Here is a 23,704-nt window from a genome sequence, read left to right as displayed (position 1 = left end):
CCCCCTCCCTTCTCCTTTACCCCATACCTTCTCCTTTCCCCCCTCCCCCATACCTTCTCCTTTCCCCCCTCCCCCATACCTTCTCCCTTCCTTTCCCCCTCCCCCATACCTTCTCCTTTCCCCCCTCCCCCCATAAATTCTCCTTTCCCCCCTCCCCCATACATTCTCCTTTCCCCCCTCCCCCATACCTTCTCCCTTCCCCCCTCCCCCATACCTTTTCCTTTCCCCCCTCCCCCATACATTCTCCTTTCCCCCCTCCCCCATACATTCTCCCTTCCCCCCTCCCCCATACCTTCTCCCTTCCCCCCTCCCCCATACCTTCTCCCTTCCTTTCCCCCTCCCCCATACCTTCTCCCTTCCTTTCCCCCTCCCCCATACCTTCTCCCTTCCTTTCCCCCTCCCCCATACCTTCTCCCTTCCTTTCCCCCTCCCTTCTCCTTTCCCCCATACCTTCTCCTTTCCCCCCTCCCCCATACCTTCTCCCTTCTTTTCCCCCTCCCCCATACCTTCTCGTCAGATGAAGAGTCCTGAACCTTGATGCGACGGCGTTTCTTCTTCTGGGCGTAGCTCCTCTCCTCCTTCTTCTTCTTCTTCTTCTTGGAGGAGCGCGTGGTCCTCCTGCGACTGCTGCCCTCCTCTGACTCCTCCTCTGACTCCTCCTCTGACTCCTCACTGATCTCCTCACTAACTCCTGACTCACTGCTGCTAGCCGACTCCTCAGAGTCTAAGTCTGCTGAGTCATCACTGCCCACTGGGGAGGGAGAGGGGCGAGAGAGAGAGAGAGAGAGAGAGAGAGAGAGAGAGAGAGAGAGAGAGGGGGGGGAGAGAGAGGGGGGCGAGAGAGAGGGGGGCGAGAGAGAGGGGGGCGAGAGAGAGAGAAAATGGCGAGAGAGACGGGGTGGGAGGGAGGTAAAGCTGAGTGAAAACAGTCATAGCAGTTTGCAGAGTAGGACATTCATTCTGTTCCATAGGTGTTGACACAAGCTTAGACAGTCGGCCAGACAGAGCGCCAGACAGAGCGCCAGACAGAGCGCCAGACAGCCACACTGACAACCCCCATACCTTTCCGTCTGGTCCTCTTGGTCTCCTTCTTCCCCTTGCTGGCTGGTTTCTCTTTCTCCTCTCCTGACTCTCCCTCGCTCAGCGTCAGTTTGTGGCGGAGCAGCCGGTGGCGACGCCCCCCACTCTTCTTCACATCCATGTCAGAGCCAGAGTCCCCTTCCTCCTCCTCCTCTTCCTCACCATCATCTGCTTAGGGGAACACAAGCAGTTATTTATGGTTTCTACATCTGGTGACGTAAAACACTAGTGGTGGAATGAAGCACTGCAGAATCACTAACGTATCAACAACCTGAACGTAACCCACCCTCCTCCTCCTCCTCCTCCTCCTCTCCTCCCTTCCTCTGTTCCTTCTCTTCTCCGTCCTCGTCAGAGCTCTCCTCTGCTCCTGAAGAGTAGTTGGCCTTGATCTGGGCCAGCAGCATCTTCTTGGCAATCCTATAGAGGAAGGAAAGGACACAAGGAAAGGACACAAGAAAAGGACACAAGGAAAGGAAAGGTTGAGAGCATGCGGTTTGAGGACATATTTGGTTTGTGTTTATGAAAATGTTTTTTTAGACCTGTTTTCTGGATCATCATCGTCATCATCAACAGCCATCTGAGAAGCGTCATGGTTACCTTCTTCTCCTACAGACACAGAGAAGACCAGGGGTTAGAGGCTGTGTTTTCCACAAAGATCAGGGGTTAGAGGCTGTGTTTTCCACAGAGAAGACCAGGGGTTAGAGGCTGTATTTTCCACAGAGACCAGGGTTAGAGGCTGTGTTTTCCACAGAGACTAGGGTTAGAGGCTGTGTTTTCCACAGAGACCAGGGTTAGAGGCTGTGTTTTCCACAAAGACCAGGGTTAGAGACTGTGTTTTCCACAAAGACCAGTGGTTAGAGGCTGTGTTTTCCACAGAGACCAGGGTTAGAGACTGTGTTTTCCACAGAGACCAGGGTTAGAGGCTGTGTTTTCCACAAAGACCAGGGGTTAGAGGCTGTGTTTTCCACAGAGACCAGGGTTAGAGGCTGTGTTTTCCACAGAGACCAGGGTTAGAGGCTGTGTTTTCCACAAGGCCGTCAGCTAATCAGCCCGTTAGACTCCATTTCTGCTGGATACTTTATCCACTTCATATTAACTAGGATACTTTATTTAAACACTTCAGTTGGCTAGTCCCTCTCCCGCGAGAATGAACGATACGCATCTTCCAAGCCATCTGTTGATAGGAAAGGCTCCTGTCAGGCATAAAGCGAGCGGGAAACGCAGTCTGACATCGATCCTGCCTCCCGGTACAATTTATGTGGGCTGTGGTTAGTTACAGTTAAATTTCTTGACACAGAGCAGGGAGAGAGCGTGCGGGAGCAAGCATGCTGGTGAATTCACACCCCATGTAATATAATGGTAACAATGTAATATAAATATGTAATATAAATGGTAACAATGTAATATAAATATAATGTAATATAAATATAATGTAATATAAATATAATGTAATATAAATATAATGTAATATAAATATAATGTAATATAAATATAATGTAATATAAATATAATGTAATATAAATGTAATATAAATATGTAATATAAATATAATGTAATATAAATATAATGTAAATATAATGTAATATAAATATAATGTAATATAAATATAATGTAAATATAATGTAATATAAATATAATGTAAATATAATGTAATATAAATACAATGTAATATAAATATAATGTAATATAAATATAATGTAATATAAATATAATGTAATATAAATATAATGTAATATAAATGTAATATAAATATGTAATATAAATATAATGTAATATAAATATAATGTAATATAAATGTAATATAAATATGTAATATAAATATAATGTAATATAAATATAATGTAATATAATGTAATATAAATATAATGTAATATAAATGTAATATAAATATAATGTAATATAAATATAATGTAATATAAATATAATGTAATATAAATATAATGTAATATAAATATAATGTAAATATAATGTAATATAAATATAATGTAATATAAATATAATGTAATATAAATATAATGTAATATAAATATGTAATATAATATAATGTAAATATAATGTAATATAAATATAATGTAATATAAATATAATGTAATATAAATATGTAATATAATATAATGTAAATATAATGTAATATAAATATAATGTAATATAAATATAATGTAATATAAATATAATGTAATATAAATATAATGTAAATATAATGTAATATAAATATAATGTAATATAAATATAATGTAAATATAATGTAATATAAATATAATGTAATATAAATATAATGTAATATAAATATAATGTAATATAAATATGTAATATAAATATAATGTAATATAAATATAATGTAATATAAATATAATGTAATATATATATAATGTAATATAAATATAATGTAATATAAATATAATGTAATATAAATATAATGTAATATAAATATAATGTAATATAAATATAATGTAATATAAATATGTAATATAAATATAATGTAATATAAATATGTAATTTAATATAATGTAAATATAATGTAATATAAATATAATGTAAATATAATGTAATATAAATATAATGTAATATAAATATAATGTAATATAAATATAATATAAATATAATGTAATATAAATATGTAATATAATGTAATATAAATATAATGTAATATAAATATAATGTAAATATAATGTAATATAAATATAATGTAATATAAATATGTAATATAATGTAATGTAAATATAATGTAATATAAATATAATGTAATATAAATATGTAATATAATGTAATATAAATATAATGTAATATAAATATAATGTAAATATAATGTAATATAAATATAATGTAATATAAATATAATGTAATATAAATATAATGTAATATAAATATAATGTAATATAAATATGTAATATAAATATAATGTAATATAAAAGGTAACGTAATATATATGGTAACGTAATATATATGGTAACGTAATATATATGGTAATGTAATATAAATACAATGTAATATAAATGGTAACGTAATATATATGGTAACGTAATATATATGGTAACGTAATATATATGGTAATGTAATATAAATACAATGTAATATATATGGTAACGTAATATATATGGTAATGTAATATAAATACAATGTAATATAAATGGTAACGTAATATATATGGTAACGTAATATATATGGTAACGTAATATATATGGTAATGTAATATAAATACAATGTAATATAAATGGTAACGTAATATATATGGTAATGTAATATAAATGGTAACGTAATATATATGGTAATGTAATATAAATATAATGTAATATAAATATAATGAAATATAAATGCTAACAAATGAGTCCAAATCCTCTTAGCCCAACTGTTGTTCTGGCATACTCCTTTATGTATTATGTTTCCCATCGCCAACCATGGAGCCTGGTAGGCTATTAATTAACCATGGAGCCTGGTAGGCTATTAATTAACCATGGAGCCTGGTAGGCTATTAATTAACCATGGAGCCTGGTAGGCTATTAATTAACCATGGAGCCTGGTAGGCTATTAATTAACCATGGAGCCTGGTAGGCTATTAATTAACCATGGAGCCTGGTAGGCTATTAATTAACCATGGAGCCTGGTAGGCTATTAATTAGCCATGGAGCCTGGTAGGCTATTAATTAACCATGGAGCCTGGTAGGCTATTAATTAACCATGGAGCCTGGTAGGCTATTAATTAACCATGGAGCCTGGTAGGCTATTAATTAACCATGGAGCCTGGTAGGCTATTAATTAACCATGGAGCCTGGTAGGCTATTAATTAACCATGGAGCCTGGTAGGCTATTAATTAACCATGGAGCCTGGTAGGCTATTAATTAACCATGGAGCCTGGTAGGCTATTAATTAACCATGGAGCCTGGTAGGCTATTAATTAACCATGGAGCCTGGTAGGCTATTAATTAACCATGGAGCCTGGTAGGCTATTAATTAACCATGGAGCCTGGTAGGCTATTAATTAACCATGGAGCCTGGTAGGCTATTAATTAACCATGGAGCCTGGTAGGCTATTAATTAATGTATTATGTTTCCCATCGCCAACCATGGAGCCTGGTAGGCTATTAATTAACCATGGAGCCTGGTAGGCTATTAATTAACCATGGAGCCTGGTAGGCTATTAATTAACCATGGAGCCTGGTAGGCTATTAATTAACCATGGAGCCTGGTAGGCTATTAATTAACCATGGAGCCTGGTAGGCTATTAATTAACCATGGCGCCTGGTAGGCTATTAATTAACCATGGCGCCTGGTAGGCTATTAATTAACCATGGAGCCTGGTAGGCTATTAATTAACCATGGAGCCTGGTAGGCTATTAATTAACCATGGAGCCTGGTAGGCTATTAATTAACCATGGAGCCTGGTAGGCTATTAATTAACCATGGAGCCTGGTAGGCTATTAATTAACCATGGAGCCTGGTAGGCTATTAATTAACCATGGAGCCTGGTAGGCTATTAATTAACCATGGAGCCTGGTAGGCTATTAATTAACCATGGAGCCTGGTAGGCTATTAATTAACCATGGAGCCTGGTAGGCTATTAATTAACCATGGAGCCTGGTAGGCTATTAATTAATATATTATGTTTCCCATCGCCAACCATGGAGCCTGGTAGGCAATTAATTAATGTATTATGTTTCCCATCGCCAACCATGGAGCCTGGTAGGCAATTAATTAATGTATTATGTTTCCCATCGCCAACCATGGAGCCTGGTAGGCTATTAATTAACCATGGAGCCTGGTAGGCTATTAATTAATGTATTATGTTTCCCATCGCCAACCATGGAGCCTGGTAGGCAATTAATTAATGTATTATGTTTCCCATCGCCAACCATGGAGCCTGGTAGGCTATTAATTAACCATGGAGCCTGGTAGGCTATTAATTAACCATGGAGCCTGGTAGGCTATTAATTAACCATGGAGCCTGGTAGGCTATTAATTAACCATGGAGCCTGGTAGGCTATTAATTAACCATGGAGCCTGGTAGGCTATTAATTAGCCATGGAGCCTGGTAGGCTGTTAATTAACCATGGAGCCTGGTAGGCTATTAATTAACCATGGAGCCTGGTAGGCTATTAATTAACCATGGAGCCTGGTAGGCTATTAATTAACCATGGAGCCTGGTAGGCTATTAATTAACCATGGAGCCTGGTATGCTATTAATTAACCATGGAGCCTGGTAGGCTATTAATTAACCATGGAGCCTGGTAGGCTATTAATTAACCATGGATCCTGGTAGGCTATTAATTAACCATGGAGCCTGGTAGGCTATTAATTAACCATGGAGCCTGGTAGGCTATTAATTAACCATGGAGCCTGGTAGGCTATTAATTAATGTATTATTTTTCCCCATAGCCAACCATGGCCGTGCTTTTACAACAAGTGTTGACTAGAACTAACTGAAGTTGATCTCCTAAAGCCCTTCGTAACTCATGTCCATGGTATCACATCAGGACGGACAACCAAAGGACTGTGACACTAAAGACAGTGACTCTGGTCTCGTCAGTCAGCGTAGCCGGCCGCTAGACAGCAGCCTCTCGCCGGCCGCTAGACAGCAGCCTCTCGCCGGCCGCTAGACAGCAGCCTCTCGCCGGCCGCTAGACAGCAGCCTCTCAGCCTCTCGCCGGCCGCTAGACAACAGCCTCTCAGCTTCTCGCCGGCCGCTAGACAACAGCCTCTCAGCTTCTCGCCGGCCGCTAGACAACAGCCTCTCAGCTTCTCGCCGGCCACTAGACGGCAGCCTCTCAGCCTCTCGCCGGCCGCTAGACGGCAGCCTCTCGTCAGTCAGTCAGCGTAGCCGGCCGCTAGACAGCAGCCTCTCGCCGGCCGCTAGACAGCAGCCTCTCGCCGGCCGCTAGACAGCAGCCTCTCGCCGGCCGCTAGACAGCAGCCTCTCAGCCTCTCGCTGGCCGCTAGACAACAGCCTCTCAGCTTCTCGCTGGCCGCTAGACAGCAGCCTCTCAGCTTCTCGCTGGCCGCTAGACAGCAGCCTCTCAGCCTCTCGCTGGCCGCTAGACGGCAGCCTCTCAGCCTCTCGCCGGCCGCTAGACGGCAGCCTCTCAGCCTCTCGCCGGCCGCTAGACGGCAGCCTCTCAGCCTCTCGCCGGCCGCTAGACGGCAGCCTCTCGCTAGGTGGAATTAAAAGGGTAACTACACGTAAACATCAGATGTTTCCCAGATCTCAACTGTGGTCTCCAGAAGTGGTGTAAAGCTGTGGACTTGCACCCCTGTTCTATTAACAACGCGATTTTCAGAGCAAAAAACTGAAACCTGGAATAACTAAACATACGGAATTTGCGAAAGAACAAAACGGAATCAGACAAAATTGCATTTCATAGGATCCTACCTAATGATAATTTCACATTAAAATGTAGGATATGTCAAATCAGAACAATATAACACTGAAGACATTTCTTATTTTTATTTAACCTTTATTTTTCAAGATAGTGTGGGCTATTTACCAAATATTCCCCACAGGAGGCCTTCTGCCTTTTGGGAGGCCGTCATTGTAAATAAGAATTTATTCTTAAGAGACTTGCCTAGTTCAATAAAGGTTAAATAACAAAGAATTACTTTGAAAATAGTCCTTCTACACCTGCATTACTCGCTGTTTGGGGTTTTAGGCACTTTGATATCAGCTGATGTAAAAAGGACTATATAAATACATTTGATTCATATAGTCCCAAAACCTATAAATTATCCAAAACAACTAACAATACCCTGAATTCAGACATTTAAATTGTAACGTCTTGTCTTTCTAAACCCTGTTCTAGAGAGTTACTATCCTGGTGAGGTACTTACTGTCCTGTAGGTTTTAACTCCAACCCTGTTCCTGGAGAGAGACCCTCCTGTAGGTTTTAACTCCAACCCTGTTCCTGGAGAGATACCCTACTGTAGGTTTACACTCCAGGAACAGGGTTGGAGTTAAAACCTACAGGAGGGTATCTCTCCAGGAACAGGGTTGGAGTTAAAACCTACAGGAGGGTATCTCTCCAGGAACAGGGTTGGAGTATAAACCCTACAGGAGGGTATCTCTCCAGGAACAGGGTTGGAGTTAAAACCTACAGGAGGGTCTCTCCAGGAACAGGGTTGGAGTTAACCTACAGGAGGGCTTCTCTCTAGAATTATTCCATCATTTCGCTGTGTATTCAGATGGAACCAAGGCATTAGAAACTACCAGAGGACACCAACAGAGCTCCTTTTGCTAAAAAATAGCCTGGCTGGCTACTCTATATACTTGAGGAAGACAGTGTAGAGGTCAGGGGTTACATCAGTGGCGTTTATGTGAAGTTGTGTTTACAATAGAGTGAACCGTCTGCCTTGTAGAAACAGACAGCCCAGAATACCACTTTCAGGAACAGCATCTCTACTGACCCGACTAACCCAAACAGCATCTCTACTGACCCGACTAACCCAAACAGCATCTCTACTGACCCGACTAACCCAAACAGCATCTCTACTGACCCGACTAACCCAAACAGCATCTCTACTGACCCGACTAACCCAAACAGCATCTCTCCTGACCCGACTAACCCAAACAGCATCTCCTGACCTGACTAATCCTAACCCAAACAGCATCTCCTGCCCTGACTAATCCTAACCCAAACAGCATCTCCTGCCCTGACTAATCCTAACCCAAACAGCATCTCCTGACCTGACTAATCCTAACCCAAACAGCATCTCCTGACCTGACTAATCCTAACAACATCTACTGACCTGACTAATCCTAACCCAAACAGCATCTCCTGCCCTGACTAATCCTAACCCAAACAGCATCTCCTGACCTGACTAATCCTAACCCAAACAGCATCTCCTGACCTGACTAATCCTAACAACATCTACTGACCTGACTAATCCTAACCCAAACAGCATCTACTGACCTGACTAATCCTAACCCAAACAGCATCTCCTGACCTGACTAATCCTAACCCAAACAGCATCTCTACTGACCCGACTAACCCAAACAGCATCCCCTGACCTGACTAATCCTAACCCAAACAGCATCTCCTGACCTGACTAATCCTAACCCAAACAACATCTACTGACCTGACTAATCCTAACCCAAACAGCATCTACTGACCTGACTAATCCTAACCCAAACAGCATCTCTACTGACCCGACTAACCCAAACAGCATCTCCTGACCTGACTAATCCTAACCCAAACAGCATCTACTGACCTGACTAATCCTAACCCAAACAGCATCTCCTGACCTGACTAATCCTAACCCAAACAGCATCTACTGACCTGACTAATCCTAACAACATCTACTGACCTGACTAATCCTAACCCAAACAGCATCTCCTGACCTGACTAATCCTAACCCAAACAGCATCTCCTGACCTGACTAATCCTAACCCAAACAGCATCTCCTGACCTGACTAATCCTAACCCAAACAGCATCTACTGACCTGACTAATCCTAACCCAAACAACATCTACTGACCTGACTAATCCTAACCCAAACAGCATCTACTGACCTGACTAATCCTAACCCAAACAGCATCTACTGACCTGACTAACCCAAACAGCATCTACTGACCTGACTAATCCTAACCCAAACAACATCTACTGACCTGAGGACTGGTGGAAGGTTTCCCTCCCTGCTACCACCGTCTCCTCCACGATGGGTTTAATCTTCTGCTGGTCTCCACTCTCCTCTCCAGACCCTCCTCCCTCCTCCTCCTCGTCATCATCAGACGATGAATCTTGCTGCTTGGCTCCTCTACTTCTGGCTTTGCGTTTTAGTTCGTACGACCGTCTCCGATCTCCGCTCTTGTTCTCCTTCTCCTCTCTTTCCTTCTTCACACGGCTGCTCCTCCGTTTCCCCGTCGTCAGTTTGCTGAGTCCCTTCATCTCCTTCTCCAGGTCCGAGTTGGAGGAGCCGTCCGAGACCTTCTGCTTCTTCTTGGATGTCTTCTTGTCAGAAGCCGTGGAGGACTTCTTTTTCTTCTTTGCGTCTTCATCGGAGTCAGACTCTGAGTTGTCGGAGTCGTCGGCTTTCAGTTTGCGTTTGGCCGCCGGCTTCTTGTCAGTCTTCTCCTTGTCATTCTCTCCCTCCTCCTCTCCCACCTGCTCCTCTTCTCCCACCTGCTCCTCCTCCTCTCCCACCTGCTCCTCCTCCTCTCCCACCTGCTCCTCCTCCTCTCCCACCTGCTCCTCCTCCTCTCCCACCTGCTCCTCCTCCTCTCCCACCTGCTCCTCCTCCTCTCCCACCTGCTCCTCCTCCTCTCCCACCTGCTCTTTCTTGCTCAGTTTGAACAGGCACTTCCTGGCGCGCTTGTTGCCCTGGTTACTGTCGGCGTCCTGCTGCACATCCTCGTCCGAGCTGTGTTCCGCCGCTGCAGTCTGGACCAGGATGTCTGGAACCTCGTCAGAATCTGAGTCCACGTCCTGTTTCGAAGGGTCAGAGGTTACCATGGAGGAGGCCTTGCTCTCTTTCCTCTCCTCCGCGTTCCCCCGTTCTTTCTCGGAGCTGCCCTTGGTTCTCCTCTTCAGCTTGCTGGGGCTCTTCTCCTCGCCTTCTGAGTCGATGTTCTCCTGAGAGGTGGACATCTTGTTTTTCCCCTCCGGTGACTTCCTGAGGGGTGTGGTCTTTGTGCGACTGGAGCATCGGCTGTCCTCCTCGGAGGCCCCATCTCCCTCCACCTCCTTCCCTCCATCCTTACTCCTCTCCTTCCCCTCCTTCCCTCCATCCTTACTCCTCTCCTTCCCTCCATCCTTACTCCTCTCCTTCCCCCCATCCTTACTCCTCTCCTTCCCCCCATCCTTACTCCTCTCCTTCCCTCCATCCTTACTCCTCTCCTTCCCTCCATCCTTACTCCTCTCCTTCCCTCCATCCTTACTCCTCTCCTTCCCTCCATCCTTACTCCTCTCCTTCTCCTTCCCTCCACTCCTTCCTTCCCTCCATCCTTACCCTCTCCTTCCCTCCATCCTTACTCCTCTCCTTCCCTCCATCCTTACTCCTCTCCTTCCCTCCATCCTTACTCCTCTCCTTCCCTCCATCCTTACTCCTCTCCTTCTCCTTCCCTCCATCCTTACTCTTAGACCTGGAGGCGCGTGTGGTAACCACGGGAACAGGCGTCAGCTTCAAGATGAGGTTCTTAACCTTGGGCATGGCCTTCTCCTTCTGGGTGTCATGTGACTTCCTGGTTGAGCCAGCAGCGGGGTTCTCCGATTGGCTAGCCGCTGTGAGTTCTGTGGCGTCGTTACCGGGCGTTAACCCGGTGGAGTCCGCTAAACTCTTGACCATCTGGAAGAGCTCGTCAGGGACGGACGGCCCGACGGACACGATGTCTTTATCCCGGTCAGCTTCCTCCTCTGTTCCATCCTCCTCCTCCATTTTCACCACTGTCTGGTCTTTAGCCTGGCTGCCTGTCTCTGAGTGGTCCTGAGGCGTGGGGGTGGGGCTCCCCTCCATCTCTGTGTCCTCTGACACACCCCCATCCCCCTCCCCATCCTCAGTGTCGGCCATTTTGTCCTCTTCTGCCTCTTGCCCATTGTCTATCTGATCGTGGCCGTCATGGCCGTCGGTGTTGGAAACAGCATCCCCATTCTGCATCCCCTGGTCCTGGGAAGTGAACTGTGACTCCAAGTCTTTCTCTAGAGCAGCATGGGCCTTCTTCAGATCAGCCAGAACAGACCTAAAGAGAGAGAGAGAGAGAGAGAGATAGCAATTAAGCAAAAGATGAGAATTGGACTGTCTCAGATCCTTTGTAGCAGTCATAATACCAACATGTGTTATGATACCTGAAGGCCTTGAGGTGTCTGTGTCTGGTCCCGCTGCCACCTTCTCCTGCTCCCTGCTCCTCCTCAGCCTGCTGGATGAAATGGATGAAGGTGTTGTTGAGCCCTGTGGTCGTCTCAATCAGCTTCTTGGTCCTCTTCACCAGCTCCTTGGGGACCTTCAGGGTCTTATAGGAGAAGGTGAGGGTCCCTGACCCGTCTGAATGTTCCTTACCGTTCACCACAGCTTTACCATGGTGGTGGTGACCTTTACCCTTACTGTGCCCTTTCACCTCCTTCCTCTCTTTCTCCTCCCTCTCTTTCTTGCGCCCAGTGCGCCAGAAGCTCTCCAGCTTGGTCAAGATGTTGGAGCAGTTGGAGGCGATGTCTGAGAGAGGCTGAGGGCTGCAGATATAGCAGGACCATTTACTGTCCTCGTCGGTGATCATGGACAGCTCCTTGCGCCCCAGGTTACGCAGGATGCACTTCTTACAGAAGGCGTTGTGGCAGTAGTCACAGCAGATCAGGTTGCCACCTTCAGCACACCACCTTGGGGCGTAGTTAAGATAGCAAGACAAAGTCAACTTCAAAATCTCATGTAGCTTAATTGGGATTATCCTCCATTTCAATTTCTACCACAATATACGCTTGTCCTTATTTCACAAAGCCCACCAGAAATACCCTGACATTATGTGGCTGGGGAGACAGACCACCAGATATACCCTGGTATTATGGAGACAGACCACCAGATATACCCTGGTATTATGTGGCTGAGTGATGAGGAGACAGACCACCAGATATACCCTGGTATTATGTGGCTGAGTGATGAGGAGACAGACCACCAGATATACCCTGGTATTATGTGGCTGAGTGATGAGGAGACAGACCACCAGATATACCCTGGTATTATGTGGCTGAGTGATGAGGAGACAGACCACCAGATATACCCTGGTATTATGTGGCTGAGTGATGAGGAGACAGACCACCAGATATACCCTGGTATTATGTGGCTGAGTGATGAGGAGACAGACCACCAGATATACCCTGGTATTATGTGGCTGAGTGATGAGGAGACAGACCACCAGATATACCCTGGTATTATGTGGCTGAGTGATGAGGAGACACCAGATATACCCTGGTATTATGTGGCTGAGTGATGAGGAGACAGACTAGATATACCCTGGTATTATGTGATGAGGAGACACCAGATATACCCTGGTATTATGTGGCTGAGTGATGAGGAGACACCAGATATACCCTGGTATTATGTGGCTGAGTGATGAGGAGAGACCAGATATACCCTGGTATTATGTGGCTGAGTGATGAGGAGAGACCAGATATACCCTGGTATTATGTGGCTGAGTGATGAGGAGACACCAGATATACCCTGGTATTATGTGGCTGAGTGATGAGGAGAGACCAGATATACCCTGGTATTATGTGGCTGAGTGATGAGGAGAGACCAGATATACCCTGGTATTATGTGGCTGAGTGATGAGGAGAGACCAGATATACCCTGGTATTATGTGGCTGAGTGATGAGGAGAGACCAGATATACCCTGGTATTATGTGGCTGAGTGATGAGGAGAGACCAGATATACCCTGGTATTATGTGGCTGAGTGATGAGGAGAGACCAGATATACCCTGGTATTATGTGGCTGAGTGATGAGGCGAAATGTAAACGTTTTTTTTGTTCATTGTGTATTTCCGTTTGCGGAATATTTACTAAAAAGGCTACCTATAATTAAATTCCACAAACATTTATCTTACATGTGTTAAATGGAATGTGTAGAGGCTCGTCTCCCATATCAATCTTCTCTTTGTGACAGACTGGGTTCAAGTGACTTCCTTTTTGTGTTAGTATATAGTTATGTACACTACCGTTTAAAAGTGTGGGGTCACTTAGAAATGTCCTTGGTTTTGAAAGAAAAGCAAAAATTTTTGTTCGTTAAAATAACATCAAATTAATCAGAAATACAGCGTAGACATGGTTAATGTTGTAAATGACTATTGTAGCTGGAAACGGCTGATTTTTAACGAAATATCTACATAGGAGTAGAGGCCCATTATCAGCAACCATCACTCCTGTGTTCCAATGGCACGTTGTGTTAGTTGATCATTTTAAAAGGCTAATTGATCATTAGAAAACCCTTTTGTAATTATGTTAGCACAGCTGAAAACTGTTGTCCTGATTAAAGAAGAATCTGGAGCATCAGCATTTGTGGGTTCGATTAAAGGCTCAAACTGGCCAGAAACTAAGAACTTTCTTCTGAAACTCAATCTATTCTTGTTCTGAGAAATTAAGGCTGTTCCATGCAAGAAATTCACAAGAAACTGAAGATCTCGTACAACGCTGTGTACTACTCTCTTCACAGAACAGCACAAACTGTCCCTAACCAGAATAGAAAGAGGAGTCGTTGCATCTTTGCCAATATTCTACGAGAGGGGTGTCGATACTCAGCCAAAACAACAGGATGACCTGCCTAGACCATTCGTCCATGTTTCTGTGTTCTGTGAGGTGACCTGCCTAGACCATTCATCCATGTTTCTGTGTTCTGTGAGGTGACCTGCCTAGACCATTCATCCATGTTTGTGTTCTGTGAGGTGACCTGCCTAGACCATTCATCCATGTTTCTCTCCTTCTTTCTCTCTCGGAGGACCTGAGCCCTAGGACCATGCCCCAGGACTACCTGACATGATGACTCCTTGCTGTCCCCAGTCCACCTGACTGTGCTGCTGCTCCAGTTTCAACTGTTCTGCCTTACTATTATTCGACCATGCTGGTCATTTATGAACATTTGAACATCTTGGCCATGTTCTGTTATAATCTCCACCCGGCACAGCCAGAAGAGGACTGGCCACCCCTCAGAGCCTGGTTCCTCTCTAGGTTTCTTCCTAGGTTTTGGCCTTTCTAGGGAGTTTTTCCTAGCCACCGTGCTTCTACACCTGCATTGCTTGCTGTTTGGGGTTTTAGGCTGGGTTTCTGTACAGCACTTTGAGATATCAGCTGATCAATAAATTGGATTTGATGTTTCTGTGTTCTGTGAGGGGACCTACCTGCACTGTTCGTCCATGCCGTCCTCGTCTTTATTGATGTCATCGCTGGTGTAATACTTATAACACGACTAGAGGAAGAGAAAACAACAAGGGAGGAACCTTAGAAAATAGAAAACTTTCCATATGTCGCATTTCTGTTCAGAAGACAAACAGCTCAAAACCTGCCACACATACAACTACTACAGGTCTGCCTCTATTAGAGTGTTGCAGGTAGATCTAAACTAAAGAGAGGGGGGAGACAGAGACGGGGGGGGGGGGGGGGCAGACAGAGGGGACAAATGAACGTGTTGCAGCTGTATCTACCTTGCAGAGGAGCACATGGAGCATCGGGTGCTCAAACACCGAGTGGCGCTGGAAGTGGTTGACCTGCTGTCCACAGGCGGTGCAGTCTATCCTCTCCTGCAAAGTGGTATCTGGATATAAACAGAGGAAGACCGAGAGACAAACATGTTTTGTTTACATCCACGGTGATTGGTTGAGAGAGAAGTATGATCAAAAGAGTGGGGGGGGGGGGGGGCTGTTTTGTTAGACTTCAGTGTGGCTTTTGACATTATTGATCATAGTCTGCTGCTGGAAAGACTTCCTGCTATATTGTGGATAAAGAGTTACCTGTCTAACACAACACAGAGGGTGTTCTTCAATGGAAGCCTCTCCAACTATAATGACATACATGTCAATCTCTCCTGGCTCAAAGTGGAGGAGAGATTGACTTCATCACTGCTTTGATATATACGAGGTATTGACATGTTGAATGCACCGAGCTGTTTGAGCTGCTGGCGTACAGCTCGGACACCCATACATAGTAGGGGAATACGCACGTCAAGTAGGGGAATACGCACGTCAAGTAGGGGAATACGCACGTCAAGTAGGGGAATACGCACGTCAAGTAGGGAATACGCACGTCAAGTCGGGAATACGCACGTCAAGTCGGGAATACGCACGTCAAGTCGGGGAATACGCACGTCAAGTCGGGGAATACGCACGTCAAGTCGGGGAATACGCACGTCAAGTCGGGAATACGCACGTCAAGTCGGGAATACGCACGTCAAGTCGGGGAATACGCACGTCAAGTAGGGGAATACGCACGTCAAGTGGGGGAATACGCACGTCAAGTGGGGGAATACGCACGTCAAGTGGGGGAATACGCACGTCAAGTGGGGGAATACGCACGTCAAGTGGGGGAATACGCACGTCAAGTGGGGGAATACGCACGTCAAGTGGGGGAATACGCACGTCAAGTAGGGAATACGCACGTCAAGTCGGGAATACGCACGACAAGTCGGGAATACGCACGTCAAGTCGGGAATACGCACGTCAAGTCGGGAATACGCACGTCAAGTCGGGAATACGCACGTCAAGTCGGGAATACGCACGTCAAGTAGGGGAATACGCACGTCAAGTAGGGGAATACGCACGTCAAGTAGGGGAATACGCACGTCAAGTAGGGAATACGCACGTCAAGTCGGGAATACGCACGTCAAGTCGGGAATACGCACGTCAAGTAGGGGAATACGCACGTCAAGCCGGGAATACGCACGTCAAGCCGGGAATACGCACGTCAAGCCGGGAATACGCACGTCAAGTAGGGGGATACGCACGTCAAGTCGGGAATACGCACGTCAAGTAGGGGAATACGCACGTCAAGTCGGGAATACGCACGTCAAGTAGGGGAATACGCACGTCAAGTCGGGAATACGCACGTCAAGTCGGGAATACGCACGTCAAGTCGGGAATACGCACGTCAAGTAGGGGAATACGCACGTCAAGTAGGGGAATACGCACGTCAAGTCGGGAATACGCACGTCAAGTAGGGGAATACGCACGTCAAGTAGGGGTATACGCACGTCAAGTAGGGGAATACGCACGTCAAGTAGGGGAATACGCACGTCAAGTAGGGGAATACGCACGTCAAGTCGGGAATACGCACGTCAAGTCGGGGAATACGCACGTCAAGTCGGGGAATACGCACGTCAAGTAGGGGAATACGCACGTCAAGTGGGGGAATACGCACGTCAAGTGGGGGAATACGCACGTCAAGTGGGGGAATACGCACGTCAAGTGGGGGAATACGCACGTCAAGTGGGGGAATACGCACGTCAAGTGGGGGAATACGCACGTCAAGTGGGGGAATACGCACGTCAAGTGGGGGAATACGCACGTCAAGTCGGGAATACGCACGTCAAGTCGGGAATACGCACGTCAAGTCGGGAATACGCACGTCAAGTCGGGAATACGCACGTCAAGTCGGGAATACGCACGTCAAGTCGGGAATACGCACGTCAAGTAGGGGGAATACGCACGTCAAGTAGGGGAATACGCACGTCAAGTAGGGGAATACGCACGTCAAGTAGGGAATACGCACGTCAAGTAGGGAATACGCACGTCAAGTAGGGAATACGCACGTCAAGTCGGGAATACGCACGTCAAGTAGGGGAATACGCACGTCAAGCCGGGAATACGCACGTCAAGCCGGGAATACGCACGTCAAGTAGGGGGATACGCACGTCAAGTCGGGAATACGCACGTCAAGTAGGGGAATACGCACGTCAAGTCGGGAATACGCACGTCAAGTAGGGGAATACGCACGTCAAGTCGGGAATACGCACGTCAAGTCGGGAATACGCACGTCAAGTCGGGAATACGCACGTCAAGTCGGGAATACGCACGTCAAGTAGGGGAATACGCACGTCAAGTCGGGGAATACGCACGTCAAGTCGGGGAATACGCACGTCAAGTCGGGAATACGCACGTCAAGTAGGGGAATACGCACGTCAAGTAGGGGAATACGCACGTCAAGTAGGGGAATACGCACGCCAAGTAGGGGGATACGCACGTCAAGTAGGGGAATACGCACGTCAAGTCGGGAATACGCACGTCAAGTCGGGAATACGCACGTCAAGTCGGGAATACGCACGTCAAGTCGGGAATACGCACGTCAAGTCGGGAATACGCACGTCAAGTTCGGGAATACGCACGTCAAGTAGGGGAATACGCACGTCAAGTAGGGGAATACGCACGTCAAGTAGGGGAATACGCACGTCAAGTAGGGGAATACGCACGTCAAGTAGGGGAATACGCACGTCAAGTAGGGGAATACGCACGTCAAGTAGGGGAATACGCACGTCAAGTCGGGAATACGCACGTCAAGTCGGGAATACGCACGTCAAGTCGGGAATACGCACGTCAAGTCGGGAATACGCACGTCAAGTCGGGAATACGCACGTCAAGTAGGGGAATACGCACGTCAAGTAGGGGAATACGCACGTCAAGTAGGGGAATACGCACGTCAAGTCGGGAATACGCACGTCAAGTCGGGGAATACGCACGTCAAGTCGGGGAATACGCACGTCAAGCCGGGAATACGCACGTCAAGTCGGGAATACGCACGTCAAGTCGGGAATACGCACGTCAAGTCGGGAATACGCACGTCAAGTCGGGAATACGCACGTCAAGTAGGGGAATACGCACGTCAAGTAGGGGAATACGCACGTCAAGTAGGGAATACGCACGTCAAGTAGGGAATACGCACGTCAAGTCGGGAATACGCACGTCAAGTAGGGGAATACGCACGTCAAGTAGGGGGATACGCACGTCAAGTAGGGGGATACGCACGTCAAGTAGGGGGATACGCACGTCAAGTAGGGGGATACGCACGTCAAGTAGGGGGATACGCACGTCAAGTAGGGGAATACGCACGTCAAGTCGGGAATACGCACGTCAAGTAGGGGAATACGCACGTCAAGTAGGGGAATACGCACGTCAAGTAGGGGAATACGCACGTCAAGTAGGGGGATACGCACGTCAAGTAGGGGGATACGCACGTCAAGTAGGGGAATACGCACGTCAAGTCGGGAATACGCACGTCAAGTCGGGAATACGCACGTCAAGTCGGGAATACGCACGTCAAGTCGGGAATACGCACGTCAAGTCGGGAATACGCACGTCAAGTTCGGGAATACGCACGTCAAGTAGGGGAATACGCACGTCAAGTAGGGGAATACGCACGTCAAGTAGGGGAATACGCACGTCAAGTAGGGGAATACGCACGTCAAGTAGGGGAATACGCACGTCAAGTAGGGGAATACGCACGTCAAGTCGGGAATACGCACGTCAAGTAGGGGAATACGCACGTCAAGTCGGGAATACGGGATACTCACTGAATACTCAGGTCAGGTTTCAGTTTTTACATTTGTAATAAAAACCTGTTTTTGCTAATTATGGGGTAGTGTGTAAATCGATGGGAAAAAAACATTTTAACCAATTTTAGAATAAGGCTGTAAAGTAACAGAATGTGGAAAAAGTCAAGGGGTATGAATACTTTCCTAAGGTACTGTAAGTAGATATGGGGCGGCAGGTAGCCTAGTGGTTAGAGTGTTGGACGAGTAACTGAAAGGTTGCTGGATCGAATCCCCGAGCTGATAAGGTACAAATATGTCGTTCTGCTCCTGAACAAGACAGTTAACAGACTGTTTTAGGTGACGCGTGAGTCTGTTGTTTTAGGTGACGCGTGAGTCTGTTGTTTTAGGTGACGCGTGAGTCTGTTGTTTTAGGTGACGCGTGAGTCTGTTGTTTTAGGTGACGCGTGAGTCTGTTGTTTTAGGTGACGCGTGAGTCTGTTGTTTTAGGTGATCTAACTGCCTTAATGTGTAAACTGGCAGTAGTTGTGATTATTAGGCTGTAGGAACACCCTTTCTGGTCAAAACCTTGGGGGCTTCTCCGACTATCCCCTGGTTGGTAGCAGTGTGGTATATAGTGAGGAGACTAACCTGTCTTTCTCCGTGAGAGGTCCACTCGGAGCTTCATGGCTCCTCTGCTCTTGTCCTCCTTGTTGTCAGTCCCAGCAGGAGGCCGCACAACCAACAGCCCTGAAGGAGAGGACAGCAAAGTAGGGTGTCAGCATGCTTTAGTTCGGCTGGAGAACAGTAATGTGGTCTAGGGGAACCTAACGAGGGAGCTTCATACTCCCAGAAAAAACCTTCCTTGGAAAAACTGAAAAAACTGCAAAGGTACCGTTTGTCCATTTTGTGATGCCGTAGCCAGTATACACTTCCTCAAAATAGATTCGTTCTGACTAAGACAACAAGAAATCTGTAACTGACGTTTTTGCCAAAGAGATCTTGACCACACACACTTTTCCATCTGAGATATGGTGCAGTATTTTCAGAAGAAAGAAATTTACATGAAAACGAGTCGCCTCTTGTTGAATGACAACAAAGAATTTACTGAAGAATTCCTACTCTTGAGTCAAGGGCATAGACTTAAACCTTACTAAATGTCCTCATAATATACAATGCATTCAGAAAGTATTCAGACCCTGTGACTTTTTCCACATTTTGTTACGTTACAGCCTAATTCTAAAATTGATTATATTGTTTTTTCCTCCTCAATCTACACACAATACCCCATAATTACAACGCAAAAGAATATTATACAGTTTAGCAAATTTAATAAAAAAACTGAAATATCATTTACATAATTATTCAGACCCTTTACTCAGTACTTTTGTTAAAGCACTTTTGGCAGCGATTACAGCCTCAAGTCTTCTTGGGTATGACACTACAAGCTTGGCACACCTGTATTTGGGGAGTTTCTCCCATTCTTCTCTGCAGATCCTCTCAAGCTCTGTCAAGTTGGATGGGGAGCGTCGCTGCACAGCTATTCTCAGCTCTCCAGAGATGTTAGATCGGGTTCAAGATCAAGCTCCGGCTGGGCAACTCAAGGACATTCAGATACTTGTCCCAAAGCCACTCCTACATTGTCTTGGCTGTGGTCATTGTCCTGTTGGAAGGTGAAACTTCACCCCAGTCTGAGGTACTGAGTGCTCTGGAGCAGGTTTTCATCAAGGATCGCTCTTTACTCTCTGGTCATCATTTCCTTGGTCCTGACTAGTCTCCCAGTCCCTGCTACTGAAAAACATCCCAACAGTATGATGCTGCCACCACCACCATGCTTCATCATAGAATGGTGTCAGGTTTCCTCCAGACGCCATGCTTGGCATTCAGGTCAAAGAGTACAATCTTGGTTTCGTCACACCAGATAATATTGTTTCTCATGGTCAGAGTCTTCGGGTGTCTTTTGGTAAACTCTGAAGTCTCTTACTGAGGAGTGGCTTCTGTCTGGCCACTCTACCATAAAGTCCTGATTGGTGGAGTGCTGCAGAGATGGTGGTCCTTCTGGGAGGTTCCCCCATGTTCACAGAGGAACTCTGGAGCTCGGTCAGAGTGACCATCGGGTTCTTGGTCACCTCCCTGACCAAGGCCCTTCTCCCCCGTTTGCTCTGTTTGGCCAGGCGGCCATCTTTAGGAAGAGTCTTGGTGGTTCCAAACTTCTTCCATTTAAGAATGATGGAGGCCACTGTGTTCTTGGGGACCTTCAATGATACAGAAATGTTTTGGTACCCTTCCCCAGATCTGTACCTTGACAAAATCCCGTCTCGGAGCTCTACGGACAATTCCTTTGACCTCATGGCTTGGTTTTTGCTCTGACATGCACTGTCAACTGTGGGATCTTATATAGACAGGTGTGTTGCCTTTCCAAATCATGTCCAATCAATTGAATTTACCAAAAGGTGGACTCCAATCAAGTTGTAGAAACATCTCAAGCATGATCAATGGAAACAGGATCCACCTGAACTCAATTTCAAGTCACATAGCAAAGGGTCTGAATACAGAGGTAGATAAGATATGTTTTTAATTTTTTATACATTTGAAAACAGATCTAAAAACTCGTTTTTTGCTTTGACATCATGGGGTATTGGGTGTAGATTGATGAGGGAGGGAGACAATTTAATAATTTTTTTAAAAAGGCTGTAAGGTAACAAAATGTGGAAAAAGTCAAGGGGTCTGAATACTTTCCGAATGCACTGTACAGAGAGATGGTGAAGAAGAACGTGTCACACTGCAACAGAGAACTGTGGAAGGTTACCCCCTAGTGGTAAAAGCTGGTAGTGCAACAGAGGACAGTGCAGGGTTACCCCCTAGTGGTAAAGGCAGGTAGTGCAACAGTACAGGGCAGGGTTACCCCCTAGTGGTAAAAGCAACTTGTTATGGCTGGGGGCAGTATTGAGTAGCTTGGATGAATAAGGTGCCCAGAGTAAACTGCCTGCTGCTCAGGCCCAGTTGATTATTATTAGTAGTAGTAGTAGTAGTAGTAGTAGATTTGGATAGAAAACACCCTGAAGTTTCTAAAACTGTTTGAATGATGTCTGAGTATAACAGAACTCATATGGCAGGCGAAAACCTGAGAAAAAATCCAACCAGGAAGTGGGAAATCTGAGGTTTGTAGTTTTTCAACTCTTTGCCATTCCAATATACAGTGTCTATGGGGTCATATTACACTTCCTAAGGCTTCCACTAAGATGTCAACCGTCTTTAGAACCTTGTTTGATGCTTCTACTGTGAAGGAGGGGGGAATGAGGGCTCTTCGAGTCAGGGGTCTGGCAGAGTGCCATGAGCTGACCACGTGCGTTCACGTGAGTTAGTTTGCATTCCATCGCATTTCTACAGACAAAGGAAATCTCCGGTTGGAACATTATTGAAGATTTATAATAAAAACATCCTAAAGATTGATTCTATACTTCGTATGACATGCTTCTACGAACTATAATATGACTGTCTGAACTTTCGCATGGACTCGCCCACGCGTCGTGAGTTTGGATTGTGTACTAAACGCGAACAAAAAGGAGGTATTTGGACAAATTATGGACTTTATCGAACAAATCAAACATTTGTGTAACTGGGATTCCTGGGAGTGCATTCTGATGAAGATCAAAGGTAAGTGAATATTTATAATGCTATTTCTGACATCTGTTGACTCCACAACATGGCGGATATCTTTATGGCTTGTTTGGGCTCTGAGCTCTGTACTCCGATTATTGCATGGTTTGCTTTCGCCGTAAAGGTTTATTTTTATTTTTATCTGACACAGCGGTTGCATTAAGGGGAGGTTTATCTAAAGTTCCATGTATAATACTTGTATCTCTTATCAATGTTTATTATGAGTATTTCTGTAAATTGATGTGGCTCTCAGTAAAATCACTGGATGTTTTGGAGGCAAAACATAACGTGCCAATTGTAAACAGATTTTTGGATATAAATATGAACATCGAACAAAACATACATAGTAACAAGAAGTCCTATGAGTGCCATCTGATGAAGATCATCAATGGTTAGTGATTAATTTGATCTCTATTTCTGCTTTGTGTGACTCCTCTCTTTGGCTGGAAAATGGCAGTCTATTTCTGTGACTAGGTGCTGAGCTAACATAATCATATGCTTTCGTCGTAAAGCCTTTTTGAAATCGGACACTGTGGCGGGACTAACAACAAGTTTATCTTTAAAATGGTGTAAAATACTTGTATGTTTGAGGAATGTTAATTATGAGATTCCTTTTTTGAATTTGGCGCCCTGAAATTTCACTGGCTGTTGTCATATCGATCCCGTTAACCTCTAGGGTATGTGGGGCGTTAGCGTCCCACCTGGCCAACATCCAGTGAGATTTCAGAGCGCCAAACGCAAATACAGAAATACTCATTATAAAAATTCAGAAAACAAAACATATTTTACATTGGTTTAAAGATTAACTTCTTGTGACTCCAACCACGGTGTCAGATTTAAAAAATGCTTTACGGCAAAAGCATACCTTACAATTATTTGAGAACACAGCCCAGCATACAAATCATTACAAACAGTAACCAGCCAAGTAGAAGAGTTACAGAACTCAGAAAGAGATAAAATTAAATCACTTACCTTTGATGATCTTCATATGGTGGCACTCAGAAGATATTCATTTACTCAATAAATGTTCCTTTTGTTCAATAAAGTCCCTT

At 45.0% G+C, this 23,704-nt stretch overlaps 1 protein-coding gene across 1 annotated transcript in view; it reads right to left on the bottom strand.

The window, feature by feature from the left end:
* LOC139366599 (transcriptional regulator ATRX-like) overlaps positions 1–23,704 on the bottom strand; it is a 96,536-nt gene that overhangs the window by 46,714 nt on the left and 26,118 nt on the right. Inside the window, 10 exon segments of the mRNA XM_071104282.1 lie at positions 507–751; positions 1,063–1,248; positions 1,367–1,497; positions 1,620–1,686; positions 9,671–11,007; positions 11,009–11,737; positions 11,844–12,368; positions 14,878–14,945; positions 15,181–15,290; positions 19,644–19,742. Of these exon segments, the coding sequence (XP_070960383.1) occupies positions 507–751; positions 1,063–1,248; positions 1,367–1,497; positions 1,620–1,686; positions 9,671–11,007; positions 11,009–11,737; positions 11,844–12,368; positions 14,878–14,945; positions 15,181–15,290; positions 19,644–19,742 (3,497 nt within the window).

The sequence above is a fragment of the Oncorhynchus clarkii genome, chromosome 14, assembly GCF_045791955.1.
Source record: "Oncorhynchus clarkii lewisi isolate Uvic-CL-2024 chromosome 14, UVic_Ocla_1.0, whole genome shotgun sequence".
NCBI classification, from domain to species: Eukaryota; Metazoa; Chordata; class Actinopteri; order Salmoniformes; family Salmonidae; genus Oncorhynchus; species Oncorhynchus clarkii.
This window is presented reverse-complemented; position numbering and strand designations above follow the sequence as displayed.